The sequence below is a fragment of the Corylus avellana genome, chromosome 2, assembly GCF_965113065.1.
Source record: "Corylus avellana chromosome 2, dhCorAvel1.hap1.2, whole genome shotgun sequence".
NCBI lineage: Eukaryota > Viridiplantae > Streptophyta > Magnoliopsida > Fagales > Betulaceae > Corylus > Corylus avellana.
Genome location: NC_142491.1, coordinates 12,042,891 through 12,057,473, shown reverse-complemented (window position 1 = coordinate 12,057,473; position 14,583 = coordinate 12,042,891). Strand labels below are relative to the sequence as shown.

The 14,583-nt window shown below is 36.2% G+C and overlaps 1 protein-coding gene across 1 annotated transcript; it reads left to right on the top strand.

Moving 5' to 3' along the window:
• The first annotated feature begins 853 nt into the window (after positions 1-853).
• On the top strand, positions 854-13,607 carry LOC148587322 (putative disease resistance protein RGA1). The gene is made up of 3 exons (XM_088513631.1): positions 854-3,880; positions 11,957-12,050; positions 13,322-13,607. The coding sequence occupies exon 1, from the start codon at positions 1,000-1,002 to the stop codon at positions 3,862-3,864; it is 2,865 nt and encodes a 954-aa protein (XP_088369757.1). The 5' UTR covers positions 854-999; the 3' UTR covers positions 3,865-3,880; positions 11,957-12,050; positions 13,322-13,607.
• Positions 13,608-14,583: the final 976 nt, after the last annotated feature.

The window sequence follows — 14,583 nt, the reverse complement described above, 5'->3', positions numbered from 1 at the left end:
CGACGAGATAATTGGCCTCTAGCCAAAATAGGCAAAAGATTATTTTAACCCATATATAGAAAAAAAAAATAGCAAAAAAATTTCTCAACTAATTACTTTGGCCAATTGCTACAATGCTCAATAAGCTCAACACTGCATTTAAATAAATAATTTTTTTTAAAAAAATAAACCTCATTAATATACATCAGATTACTCTCGGAATATTTCCACTAAACTATGAGACATCGATCTTGGTGTGAAGTGTGCATAGTTTGAATTCAATCCCTTTTTAGTGTTCTACGGCTAATTATGAGGCTCAGTGTAGACAACTAGCAGTAGTGTGTGATGTAGTAGTCAAAGTCAGCTTGTTGTCATATAAAGGGCTATAATGTTTTTCTAAAGGATGGGGAACATCATATGCGTTCACTTATTTTCATATAAAGACACTAGTGCACAATTTGTTTTCAATGTACAAAATCTAATACAATGAATTTGTAAATGAGAGATTTGAAGAAGGGAATTCTTAAGATTCTTGAAGATGACCAAAAAAAGAAGAAGCGGAACATAGCATGTGAAGAGAAAGAAGAGTAGTCCATCATTAACAGCTTTATCCACGTGAAGATAATTGCTTTGATGCATTTTTGTAAAAAAAAAAAAAAAAAAAAATGTTTGACTTGTAAAAAGAAGAAGCCCTTGGAAGGAAGGTGTACAACTATAAGGAGAGAGAAAAAGCAAAATCAGTAAAAATCAATCCATGCGTGTGAATGAAAAAAGAAAAATGCGAATGAAAACAAGTTAATTAAAAACATTTCTGCAACATTACTAAAAAGTGTCCAACCAAGTCATAATAATTGCTCGTTCCTTCACTCATCATTTCTTCTTCTCAACACATTTCTGCAATTCTACCCTTCAACTAACTACTTCACTCATCATTTCTTCACTCTACCCTTCAACCCCTTCCATCAACAGCGCTGTGTAGTTTCACTTCTGAGCATTCATTCCTTCACTCACCATCAGGAAATGGCGGAACCACTTCTCTCCTTTGTTGCCGAGCAAATCATTAAGACTTTGGGCTCACTTGCTGTCAAACAGATCGGGCTGCTCTGGGGTGTCAAAGATGAGCTTCAAAGCCTCACCGACACCGTTTCAACAATCAAAGATGTGCTTCTGGATGCGGAGGACAAACAAGCTGCAGGAGACCGTGCTGTTAAACGTTGGCTCGGAAGGCTAGAAGATGTGATTTATGATGCAGATGACTTGCTGGATGCCGTTTCAACTGAAGCTCTAAGAAGAGAAATAATGACCCGTGATAAGAAGGCCAAAAAGGTACGCATTTTCTTTTCTGAATCAAACCAGTTTGCCTTTCGTATTAGAATGGCCCGTGAGATTAAAGCCATCCGAAAGAAGTTAGATGCCATCAACGCCGATAGGCAGAATTTCCACTTGGAGGTACTCCAGGTTGAGCCACGAGTCGGGAAAAGGGAGAGGGATAACACTCATTCTTTTGTACCTGATGAAGTAGTTATTGGGCGAGAGGATGATAAAAAGGCTGTCATACACCTTCTGCTGGACTCCAACGTTGAAGAGAATGTTTCCATCCTTCCAATTGTTGGCATCGGTGGATTGGGAAAGACTACACTCGCTCAATTCGTATTCAATGATCACCAAATCCAGAAACATTTTGAGCTCAAAATGTGGGTGTGTGTCTCTGATATCTTCGATGTTAAAAATATTGTTGCAAAAGTCTTAGAATCTGCAACCGAGGAGAAACCAGAAGACGCTGAAATGGATACATTGGTGGCTAAACTTAGAGAAAAAATCCAAGGAAAGAAATACTTCCTAGTGTTGGATGATGTGTGGAATGGTGATCATAGAAAATGGTGTCGCTTGAAAGAAGTGCTGATGGGTGGTGCGAGAGGCAGTAGAATAGTAGTGACTACCCGCCAAGAAATCGTTGCAAGGACCATCCGCCAGGAAAGCGTTGCAGGGATTATTGGGACTGTTAAATCATATCCCTTGGAATGTTTAGATGAAGATGCGTCATGGTCTTTATTTAAGCAAAAGGCTTTTGAGAGAGGACAAGAGCCAGAGAATTCAAGCATTGTCACACTTGGGAAGGAGATAGTAACAAAGTGTTTAGGCGTCCCTCTGGCCATATTGACAATCGGAAGTTTACTGGGCTCCAAAACTTCAGAAGCAGAGTGGTTTTCTTTTAAGAACAGTGATCTCTTAAAAATATCTCAAAATGAAACTGACCTCTTACCAACTCTGAAGTTGAGTTACGACCATCTTCCTTCACATTTGAAGCACTGCTTTGCTTATTGTAGTTTGTTTCCAAAGCATTACGAATTTTCTTCAGCAGAACTAATTCGGCTTTGGATAGCACAAGGGTTTGTCAAGTCTTCTGATGATCGAAGCCGATGCTTGGAAGAGGTTGGTAGGGAGTATTTTATAGATTTACTACAGAGATCATTCTTTCAAGAAGCTGAAACCTTTCTGTTTGGTGACATGTATCAATGCAAAATGCATGACCTCATGCATGATCTTGCCATATCAGTGGCAGGATCGTTGATGGCCACATTAGGTGATAAGGAGACAAACATCGATGAGAAAAATCGTCATCTATCATTGCGTGGTTACAATAAACATATTTCTTCATTGTGTGAAGCAAGTAGGATACGTTCATTTCTTTGCCTCGATAACGATGTGTATAAGTATAAGATTGATTGTGATGCAATTTTTTCAAGTTTCAAGTTCTTGCGCATGTTGGATCTGTCTAGTAGAGATCTTGATTATGTGCCAAGCTCTATCGGGGAGCTGAAGCATTTAAGGTGTCTTGATCTTTCTGGCAATAAGAATATCAAGAAGTTACCAGATTCTATAACTAGGTTGCACAATTTGCAAACATTAAGACTCTTTTATTGTGAGTCACTTAAAGAATTGCCGAGAGACATTAAAAAATTGGTCAATCTTAGGCATCTTGATATAGATAGCTGTGATGGTTTGACTTATATGCCACAGGGATTGGGGCAATTGACTAATCTTGAGAGGTTAACAAATTTTGTGGTCCACTCGGGTTCTAAATTCAAGCACTGCAGTGGTTTACGAGAATTGAATGGGCTCAATAAGCTAAGAGGAAGTTTACAGATTTCAAATCTTGGACGTGGGAAAGATGTTGCATTAGAATATGAGGCTGCAAATCTAAAGGAGATGCAATATCTTCATTCTTTGTTTTTATGCTGGAGTACTAAAGGATATGTCAATGATTGGGACGTTGTTGATGATAAAATGCAATTGGAAGGCTTCCAACCGCCCCCAAATCTGAAACATCTAGGCTTATATGATTATCCGGGTTCAAGGCTTCCGAGTTGGGTTTTTTCATTGAGAAATCTTGTGAGCTTGTGGCTAGTTGATTGTCATTCATTAAAGTCTCTCCCCCTTCAACATCTCACTTCCGTTCAAGACTTGATTCTTGAGCGTTGTCTTGACCTTGAGCTAGCCAATGATGAGGATGGGATGCAATGGCATGGCCTTACGAGCCTCCTCTCTCTTTCCTTCAGAGGACTTCCAAAATTGGTTTCTCTCCCCTCAGGACTTCAACATACTACCACTCTACAAAGGCTTAGTCTTTCGAATTGTGAAAGCTTGAAGGCTATACCAGATTGGATCCACAACTTCAAATCACTTCAATACTTAGACATTTATGAATGCTCCAGTTTGACATCACTGCCTGAAGGAATGCGTAGGCCAACGTCTTTGCAGAGCCTATCAATTTGGGGTTGTCCCATGTTATTGCGAAGATGCGAGAATGACACTGGTGAGGATTGGGAAAAGATTGTTGACTTTCCAGGGGTATACTTAGTTCTAGCACCCAGGCATCTTTGATCCTGAGCCTTGCTTGGTAAGCTTTTGTTTCCTATTATTAATTGCTACTAGTATTTAATTTTTTTGTACTCGTCTTTCTTTTTTTTATGTAAATATTAGGCTGGGTTTCTAGTGTCCGTCTCTCTCCCATTGTCCTCCACTATCTTTCGAAGTATCAAATTCCAAATCTTATAAGTATTTATACTTGCAGTTATGATTCATAACTGAGGAGGTTGAAGACCTATTGTTTTTGGAGTTAATTGTTAATTACATTGGGATTTACTTCGTTGTTTGGATGTATTTATTTTAACTATTTTTTTTTTTTGTTATTTAGTTAATACTTTCACCTGGTTATTGCAATTTGATGATTTACTTAATTGTTTATGCATATCGGTAATTTTTCTTGGTACTGAAACTAAGATAATGGGGCATGCATTTATTCACTACCTTTTTTTCTTGCTCTTTCGGTTTATTTGGTAGCTTGGAAATATTATGAATTCTGATCAAATTCTTCTAAATTGTTGAGATTACTCAAATTTATCAATCCGTGATCAAGTATTGTATATTTTTCATGCGATTCTTATTGCATTTGCTAAAATCATAAAAGTTTGTGCACGCTATTTAACAATCCTTGGTAGTCAAAAGTCTGTTAAGTGTCGAACAATATTGAAAATTTTAAAACGACTCCAAACGACACATATTTAAATGTCTAGATGATTCACAAATATTAAGCAGAATAAGATCTGACCTAACAATTAATAATCAACCAAATTCAGATATGTAATGAAAAACAAGAACACAGATATTTGATTACGAAGAGGAAACCATTTAGAGAACTCTCTAAATGTAAAACCTCTCCGGGGCAGCCAAACCCAGGAAATCAATCCACTATAAGAAGAATAAGGAATACAAGAAGAATTACAAAACCTTTGCAATCTACTCTTCCTTGTACACGACAAGCGACCCACTTGACTTCTACCGCAGTAGCCCTTTCCAGAACATCTGGCACAATTCTTCTATACGATTTCCTTTCACCGGAACTCCGATTGGCTTCACGTATTTAATCCCTTCTCAAATAAGCTAGAACAATATCTCTCTCTAAGCTCTCTGATTTTGCTCACCAAAATACGTACGTATAAATGTAGCAAGATCGTGTTTAAATAGAAAATAAAACAAAATAAAGCAGCAATGTCCGGACAGGGCTAATCTGGGGTCCGGTCATGGCTAGGGTTACATATGCGTAACCTAGCAATGTCCGGACCTCCAACACTTATGTTCGGACATCTCATAAAGATTGAGGCTTTCTGGAAATGGGGTCCGAACCCAGCTTCTAGTGGTCCGGACCTCTTCATCAAAATGCAGTTTCTGGAAATCAGGTCCGGACCCAGCTTCTGGCGGTCCGGACATGCCCTTCAATAGATATTTTCTGGAAATTGGGTCCGGACCTGGCTTCTGGTGGTCCGGACAGGGCCTTCTAGAATCTGCTTCCGGGACATGTTGAGGTGCTCATTTTCAACAACTTACACGCAAACCGAATGTGCCAAAACCTAAACTAACAAACTCCCCCTTTGGCCATTCGGGGACAAAAATATACATGAAAATGACACATCAAAATCAACTCCCCCTTTTTGTCTCAGAAGAACAAAGGAGGCACACAAAAACAAATGAAATTCTAGAGTTAAAAAAAAAACAAAGAAAAACAACCCATTAAACCTATAAATAAGTAGACTAAAAAAAATATTCTGGCCAAAAGAAGAACAAAACAAAACATATGAGAAGATCATTCTTGCCAAAAACTGTCCTTGATATACTTTACATCTTTCTCCAAAGTAGTTAGGCGGGTGGTTATAGCTTCGATGCTTTGGCCTTGAGTCATCAGGCGGTTGTTGATAGCTTCAATGCTTTGGCCTTAGGCTTTAAGTAAGTCAAATATTATGCAGCGCAATCTGTGTTAGCAGCCTCTCTAGAGCCCGTACATAACCAATCGGAATTTTGTTCTTGTTTTCGTCCCATACAAGCTTTCGACTTGGATTAAGAACCGCCATGATCTCCGCTTTAGTTGGTTATGGCTCAGTCTCCAAAAATGGAAGCGGCTTCTTATTTGTCAAAGGAATCCCAGTAACTTCACTTATCAACTCAGGAGTGACATTGAGAGTTTTCCCTGAGACCTTGGTCTTGAATGACGGAAAACCAACCAAGTCAATGTCTTCGATGTTGTAGTAGAATTCCCGAACTAATCGAGTTTATGCATTAACAGGAACGAACACAGAGGTCCATTGATTGGCCTGGAATATTTCATGAATGAATCGAAACGGTTCCACTTGAAGATCATTTTGCTCTACTCCACGCTCGATCACAATGTTGCGTGTCAAAGGCTTGTCTTGTAAGATTGATTTTTCTTCTCGAGCGCGCTTCCTCCTTGGTGTGGATTCCGAATTTTGATACACCATTTTCTGCATTCTCACCCCAAAGAAAGAAGTAAATGATAAAAGAATATCACAAATTACTAGAAGAAATTAGATTGAAAAAAAATTTTTATAGGAAACATGTGATTCGAAAAATGAGATAGATGTACCAGAAACAAAAAATAAATGTTGAACACAACAAAAATAATTTATTTCACAAGGAAAAGTGAAGATAGATGCAAACATATGTCATGTAGACATTCAATCAAACAGGTGATAGGCATTAAGGTATTGAATATAACATGATGAAAAGAATTCATGAAAACCGAAAATACCTTGCCTAGGAACATTCCAACCAATATCTAAAACCCAATGACAGTGAAATATAATAATGTAATTGAAAAATTGTAGCTCAATTGAAAACCGGAATCTTTGAGACATTTTATCAAACACATTGTATGCCAAAAAAACATGTAGGCATGGAAGACACATGTTAAGATTAAAAACCATTCCTAAATACATCAAAGTGCATGTAGTTTGCAACAATCATATGAGATAGAAAGAATAATCAATGTGAATCAAGGACTCAAACAATTCGGAATTGTAAAATTAAACCCAAACAGTCACAGCCGAGAAGTTTATTTGAACACAAAATTGAAAAGAAGAAGGAAAGAAAAACATACCTGTGATGATTGAATGTGGATACTGGACTATGAAACAGAGAAATCAGAGATAAAAAGAAAGAAACAAAAAAAAAACGAAACAAAAAAAATTTGTATGAAGTTAATCGGACGAGAGAGAGAGAAGTATGATATGGAACACACTGCAGGTTATATAAAATAACCAATGCCGTGTCTGGACAGGAAATTTCCTTGTCCGGACCGCATCCCAAAAAAAATAAATTCATAATAAATTTTTTTTTTTTTTTATTGAAAAGGAAAACATAATTTTTTTTAATTTTTATTATTATTATTATTATTATTATTATTATTATTATTATTTATTTATTTTTTAAAATTGAAAAGGAAAAGATAAATTGTATAGATAATCAATAAACCATGCATGTCCTCATGAATATCTTAACAATTTGGAGTGATCAACAAATTACACTTACATTTTAAATGTATCATATACATGACACAACCTTATTCTGTGAATGCAGTCAAGTAGGCAATAATCAGAAATCTCATGTGAATGTGTAGTGTGTGAAAACTCCCATTAAATAAGATTTTATCAGTGGAATGGAAATCTAGGCAGACATTTTGTAAATGAAAGACAAACAGTCTGATTCAAGCCACAGTAAAACCTTATAATGTTAGGATCTAGATTCCCTCATCCGATACACTCCCCCTGAGACTAATCATTTGCTTTTACCATGTCTTTTAGTAATCATCTATTTCCGCAATGATTTGATCACTGATTCTTTCTTTAGGGACATATAGAAGCAAAACTAAGTCATTTGGGCTTATTTTATGCCCTTTCCCTTTTTTTTTTCTTTTTTTGTGGAAGAAAATGTTGGAATTTTTTAGAGCTAGGTTCAACTAACGAGTTGGTCAAGTGAATGGAACTGACACTACCTATCTTCCAAGCAAAATGTTTGCTCCAAATTCCCAAACACATAACAAAAATCTAAACTTAATGGGGGCAGAAAGTGCACAATTTCGAACATGAGAAAAACTGACTCTTACTCCTTTAACAGTCTTCAGAAAAACAAGGTATATCAGAAACATATGGAGCAATAGATGTAAATTGCAGAAATATTGACCCCACTCATATGTAAAATATTCATTTGAGCACAAAACATGAGAAACTGAGTATCCAACACTTAAAACAATCTAAAAGAATAAAAAAATAATCAAAGAAAATAAAAACAAAGCAAACAAAAATTAAAAAAGAAACAAAAATGTCCTAGAACAGCTATAAACAAATATCAATATGCTCAATTTCTAGGCATGGTCTATGTGTCCACCTAATCTAGGTGAGTCCATTACCACTCCTCCTCAATGGGTGAATGGTATTAATCTTCTTGACCCAAACTTTATTCACATCAGGGACAACTGTGTGACTCTTATCCAAGACATCTAACCGTGTTACTACGTCTCTCATCATGTTGAATAATTTCTCATAACTATTTCTAGAATGGAAATATTTTCTTTTAGGCCCATGACTGTTAAGCTGAAAACACTTAGGACGAATATGTCCAAACTTACCACAGTTATAACACGTAGGAATAAACCTTTGAGAAGGTTGGTTTCTTAACATGTGCATACTTCTCGACTTAGAACTAGACATATAGGAATCAGTTAGAGTTCCCTTACCTTTTCCACCTTTGGAAATTTGAGGAGAAATTACCTTCTTTTCAGCCAAGTTATCTTCTTTGTTTACTGGTTTCACAAAAATCATATCTGAAGAAGAAGCAACATTAGTAGATAAAATAGCAGATTTATCAAAACCCAATCCAGTTCTATCAAACGAATGTTTCTGATTATGTAACATTTGATTTAGCTTTTCACTAGAGAATTTTGTTAAATGATTCTTTGATTCATTCAGTTCATTCTCTAAGGATTTCACTTTGGCAATTAGCATTTGATTTTCAGACATCAAAGTATTATGAGTAGCAAGAGAATCAGTTAAGGTGACAGAAAGTTGATCATTTTCAAGATTAACCTCATTGAGTTTCTTCAATTGCTGCTTATTCAGCTTTTTCAGTTCAGTGTATTCCACAAAGAGATTATTATAAGCATTTTGCAAATCATCTTCTTCTTTCGAATCATTATCGGACACACTTTGTTTGTCTTGAGAATTACACTCACTATTCTCATGCTCACTCTCATAACTAACTCCAAATGCTAAGTAATTAACTCCCTGTTCAGCATCATCCTTATCTGACTCATCACTTTGAGTCACATTAAATGTCTTGCCATTTTACTTTCTCAAGTTAGCACAGTCAACACGAATGTGCCCATGTCCTCCACATTCGTGACACTTGATACCTCTAGGTGACTTTCCTTTCTCAACATTCTCATTTCTAGATTTCTCAGAAAATTGTGAATTGCTATTTCTAAAATTTCCTTTCTTGGCTCTAAAAAATTTCCTAAACTTCTTAGCAAACATAGCAATTTCTTCCTCATTTCCAGAATCCTCATCAGATGAACCACAAGAGTCAACCTTAACATTTTTTGCCTTAAGAGCAATATTTTTGGTGTTTTTGTGTTTAGGAAGAATTAGCTCAAAGGTCTGAAGGGAACCTACAAGTTCTTCTACTCTCATAGTATCTAAGTCCTTGTTCTGTTGTATAGCAGCAATTTGGGGAATAAACCTCTCAGGCAAAGATCTTAAGATTTTTTTCACCACTTTGGCATCATCCATTTTCTTTCCCAAATTAATGGTAGAGTTTCTAATGGCACTAAGCTTTGAATAAAATTCATCAAAAGATTCATCTTCCTGCATTCTAATCTCCTCAAACTGAGAAACCAACATTTGAATTTTTGAAGTTCTAACAACCTTAGTTCCTTCATGTGTGATTTCTAAAGTTTCCCAGGCTTCTTTAGCTATTTCACATCTAGAAATTCTAGAAAATTCCTCATTTGAAACAGAGATGTAAATAGCATTTATAGCTTTGTCATTCGCAGTAGCATTATTCTTTTCCTCTGTTGTCCATTCAGCTATTGCTTTTTCTGGACGTGTCCATCCAGATTCGACAATATGCCAAACATTAATGGATTTAAAATATGCTCTCATATGAATTTTCCAAAGCGTATAATTTGTTCCGTCAAAGACGGGAAGAGAATTAGGAGCAACAGTATGAGACATTTGATATGGAGTCTCGGATCACACTCAGGAAATAAATCCTTCAGAGTGAACCCGCTCTGATACCAATTGAAAATTTTAAAACGACTCCAAACGACACCTATTTAAATGTCTAGGTGATTCACAAATATTAAGCAGAATAAGATCTGACCTAACAATTAATAATCAACCAAATTCAGATATGTAATGAAAAACAAAAACACAGATATTTGATTACGAAGAGGAAACCATTTAGAGAACTCTCTAAATGTAAAACCTCTCCGGGGCAGCCAAACCCAGGAAATCAATCCACTATAAGAAGAATAAGGAATACAAGAAGAATTACAAAACCTTTGCAATCTACTCTTCCTTATACACGACAAGCGACTCACTTGACTTCTACCGCAGTAGCCCTTTCCAGAACATCTGGCACAATTCTTCTATACGATTTCCTTTCACCGGAACTCTGATTGGCTTCACGTATTTAATCCCTTCTCAAATAAGCTAGAACAATATCTCTCTCTAAGCTCTCTGATTTTGCTCACCAAAATACGTACGTATAAATGTAGCAAAATCGTGTTTAAATAGAAAATAAAACAAAATAAAGCAGCCATGTCCGGACAGGGCTAATCTGGGGTCCGGACATGGCTAGGGTAACATATGCGTAACCTAGCGATGTCCGGACCTCCAACACTTGTGTCTGGACATCTCATAAAGATTGAGGCTTTCTGGAAATGGGGTCCGGACCCAGCTTCTGGTGGTTCGGACCTCTTCATCAAAATGCAGTTTCTGGAAATCAAGTCCAGACCCAGCTTCTGGCGGTCCGGACATGCCCTTCAATAGATATTTTCTGGAAATTGGGTCCGGACCTGGCTTCTAGTGGTCCGGACAGGGCCTTCTAGAATCTGCTTCTGGGACATGTTGAGGTGTTCATTTTCAACAACTTACATGCAAACCGAATGTGCCAAAACCTAAACTAACAAATATTTTTTGTGTTCAACTTTAAGGGAGCGGGAGGTGAAACCTACAAAATGAAATGTTAGTACCTCGGTCAAGGACATTGTAAGAGCTTCTCAGGTTTACATGCTATAGTCTATTTTTGGAAAGTAGCCAATCTTTTCCATTTGCCCTGAATAATCTTTAATCCCAAAGAAACAGAGAGCAAAGAATAGTCATAGATAGTATTGTCAGCAAAAGGTAGGTTTTGCACACTGTTAAGTTTTGCACACTATAATTTTGCACACTGTTAAGTTGAAAAAGGTAGGTTTCATGCATTTATGGGCTTGATATTGTCAAATTAAAAGTAGTGGGAGTTTCTTATTTATGGATCAAATTTTTTGATTTTCTGAATGTTTCTGAATCAAGTTTCAAAAATCTTGTTTCTACTTTGAAATATTATAAAATTCCAATCAAGTATATACTTACCAAAAGGATTTATCGGTTTAAGAATGTATGGGTTGCCCTGAACCATTATTAGCTAATAGAAGCGTAACGTCTGTGATTAAATGGTTTGGTTACTTTTTATGGTTCTTGAGGAGTCAAGAAGCATTCCTATATCTAGGCCACAAAAGATAGTCAGGAAGCATTGCCCTCAAATGCGACATTGATTAAAAATGAGGATACTGAATGCATAGCATTTGAATTTTTCTTTTCAGAAATTTTAGAATATGAGTTACCTTTTATTCACTGAAAGGGAAAAGAGAAAGTGTACAAGGAAATTTTCACTCATTTACGGGATATAGTCCTCTTTTGATTGGATTGGGTCAGCATGCCTATCGCCTTGTTCATTTTGTGATTGATGTGCCGGTGAAAAGACTGAAGGATATGATTAAAATAAAAAAATTAGCGGGCATGATATGATAATTATTGACTTGAATAAAATGTCTCCTACCATCTGTAATGTTTGTCATAATTTGTAGGGATCTCATGAATGAAGGGAGGAACATGCAGTGAAGGTCTAGGAGAAGGAACGAGAAAAGTGTTTCCATGGAAGATGTTACATACATATCTACTGTGAGTATTCTTTCCCCTGTTTATGTCATAAGAGAAGGAAATAGAAAATCAGCACTTGTATCTACGATTGTGGGCTTTCTCTGAACCTTATTCATGATGTAAACCTTACTGGCAATCTTTTGTTTTTGGAGAGCCTGATCATTGTATGAGTGTATGCTTGCTATAACTCTTTGACTGTTTATATTCATCTCTGTATGATTAAAAGTGAATATCAAGATATTTGCTCCTAGTTGAATTTTACCTTACATAAAATGAACAGAAAATGGCTACTTGCAGCTCGAATCTCAACTACTAAATCTTACTCTCGAAAAAGAGAAGTTCCATAGGATGGCAAAATGATTCATGATATTACAAAATTGAATAGGGGAGAATACTCATATCATTTAGAAAAGAGGATTCTCTAAGTTGCGTTTCCAAAAATAGATAGTAAAAACTTTACTGCCAGCAGGGCCAGCCCAAAATCAAGCAAAAGGCAGGCCTGTAGGGGGCCTCTTGATCATCTACATAAATTAAAAATTGCATCATTCATGTCTACATGATTGTTGGAGATATTGTATTAGGGCTAAGCGTCAATCGGTAATGTCGGTTTCGGTAGAAAAATTGTATTTTCGCCTTTCGAACAGACAATGCTGGTAAAGTCGGTTATTTCACCGACTTATACCGCCAAATTTTATTTTATTTCGCATTTCGAACCGAATGGCGGTTGGTAAAGTCGGTGTCGGTCGGAAGTCGGGAAAGTCGGTTTCGGTAATGTCGGTATGTGGAAAAGTGGCAAACTTGTCGGTAAAGTCGGTTTGGTTAAAAAACCTCTTCCGCCTACCGAACCGAAAAATTCGGAATAAAAAAATCATGCCACCTACCATCCTCCATCTAGTCGGTAACGGTCGGTGTCAGTCGAAAGTCGGTCGGAAGTCGGTTAGTCGGTAATTTGCTTAGCCCTATATTGTATTACTTATTAGTATAAGAAATGACAAAATTGAGTGTATCATTACTATTCTATCATTACTGCTGTTTCCTGTTTGTTTAGTTTGTTGCTTGTAGGAATTTTTTCTTTTTAGCTATAATCTATATTTTCTTTATCAATTTCCTTTTGCAACATCTGAGCTCAAAATTTAAAAGTTGATAGCTATATTTAATTCAATTCCTATGCAGGTGAATGGTAGACGCATGATAAGTTATCTGTTGCCATTGATTTTTTCCTCCATAAGTGCCATGATGTTTATTAAATTTATGGCTTTTATTAATTTATCTATTTTTCTTGGTTCAACCAGTTGAAATATGTGAAATGATTGGGATGATTGGCACAACACGTATACTCAAGTCGAAAGCAATGGTGTTGAAGTCATGGATCCTGTTAATCTTGTATTTTAAATCTTTTGTTAATTGTGTCTGTTTTGTGATTAGTTTTGTGACTGTTTTGAAAACAAAAGATTGTGACCAACATTGAAGGCCATCACACTATGTTGAAGTCATTTGGATCCTGTGGGTGTTGTATCTTACTTTATGAATTATGGTTCAATTAATCAGGTAGTAATAATATCTTTATGAATTATGACATGTTATAACCTGGTGATAATATCAATATTGCAACTGGTATAAGTGAAAAGAGAATTGCTATTTGTTCTTCTCCTGTCCTTTTTTTTTTCATACATCTTTTTAAAAAATCAGTCATTGGATCTGTAGGACTCATTTCTTCACCAATATGGATTTTACAAATCCAATGGCTGGTTGTTAAAAAAGTTACATGAAAAAAAAAAAAGTGGGGGGGGGGGGGGGGGGGTTGGTGGGAAGGATAAAAAACAGTTCCCTTAGTGAAAAAATGTTTCTGGTTGAACAACATACATCTAAGAATGAAGCTGTGGAGCATGAATTATTGGGCCACCCAATTACAAGTTATATTAGATGGACTCAACTTTTCTCATTTTAACCAATTGTATAATAATTGTAATTTAGCTTGAGAACAAGTAAAAGAAAAGATACTACTTTCCCTTGTAAGGATACATTTCTGTAATGGTGAGAAAACTTGAACACAGGTTTTCTTAAGCTACACTTCCTGCACAAGAGAAGGATAAAGAAAATTTCCATTAGTCGCAGGGTTAGTAAACGGGGTTTAGAGTTAAAATTGGCGAGTTTCACAACCCAGTAAGAAAATATAAGACATAAGGCAAATCTCATGATAAAATGTGTATCACAAGTAATATAAGAGATAAGGCAAATCTCATCATAAAACATTAGCTTGAAGAAAATGTGTATCACAAGTAATCATGAAACAATTTGTAGGGATAATAATCAAATTATAAAGCAAGAGCACTATGGATAATTATTTAAGACTACCTTCCATTTTTTTTTTCCCATCATAATTGATGAGGTGCCTTTTCAGCACAATTCATCATTGGACCACCCAATTACGAAATATAGAGAAGTTATAAACCCTTTTACACCCTCCAGGTTCTTTTCTTGGGTACGTCAATGGTTCTCCTAAATCTTGAATATACTATAAATGGTCAGACGAAATGTTATTGGGGTTACTCTT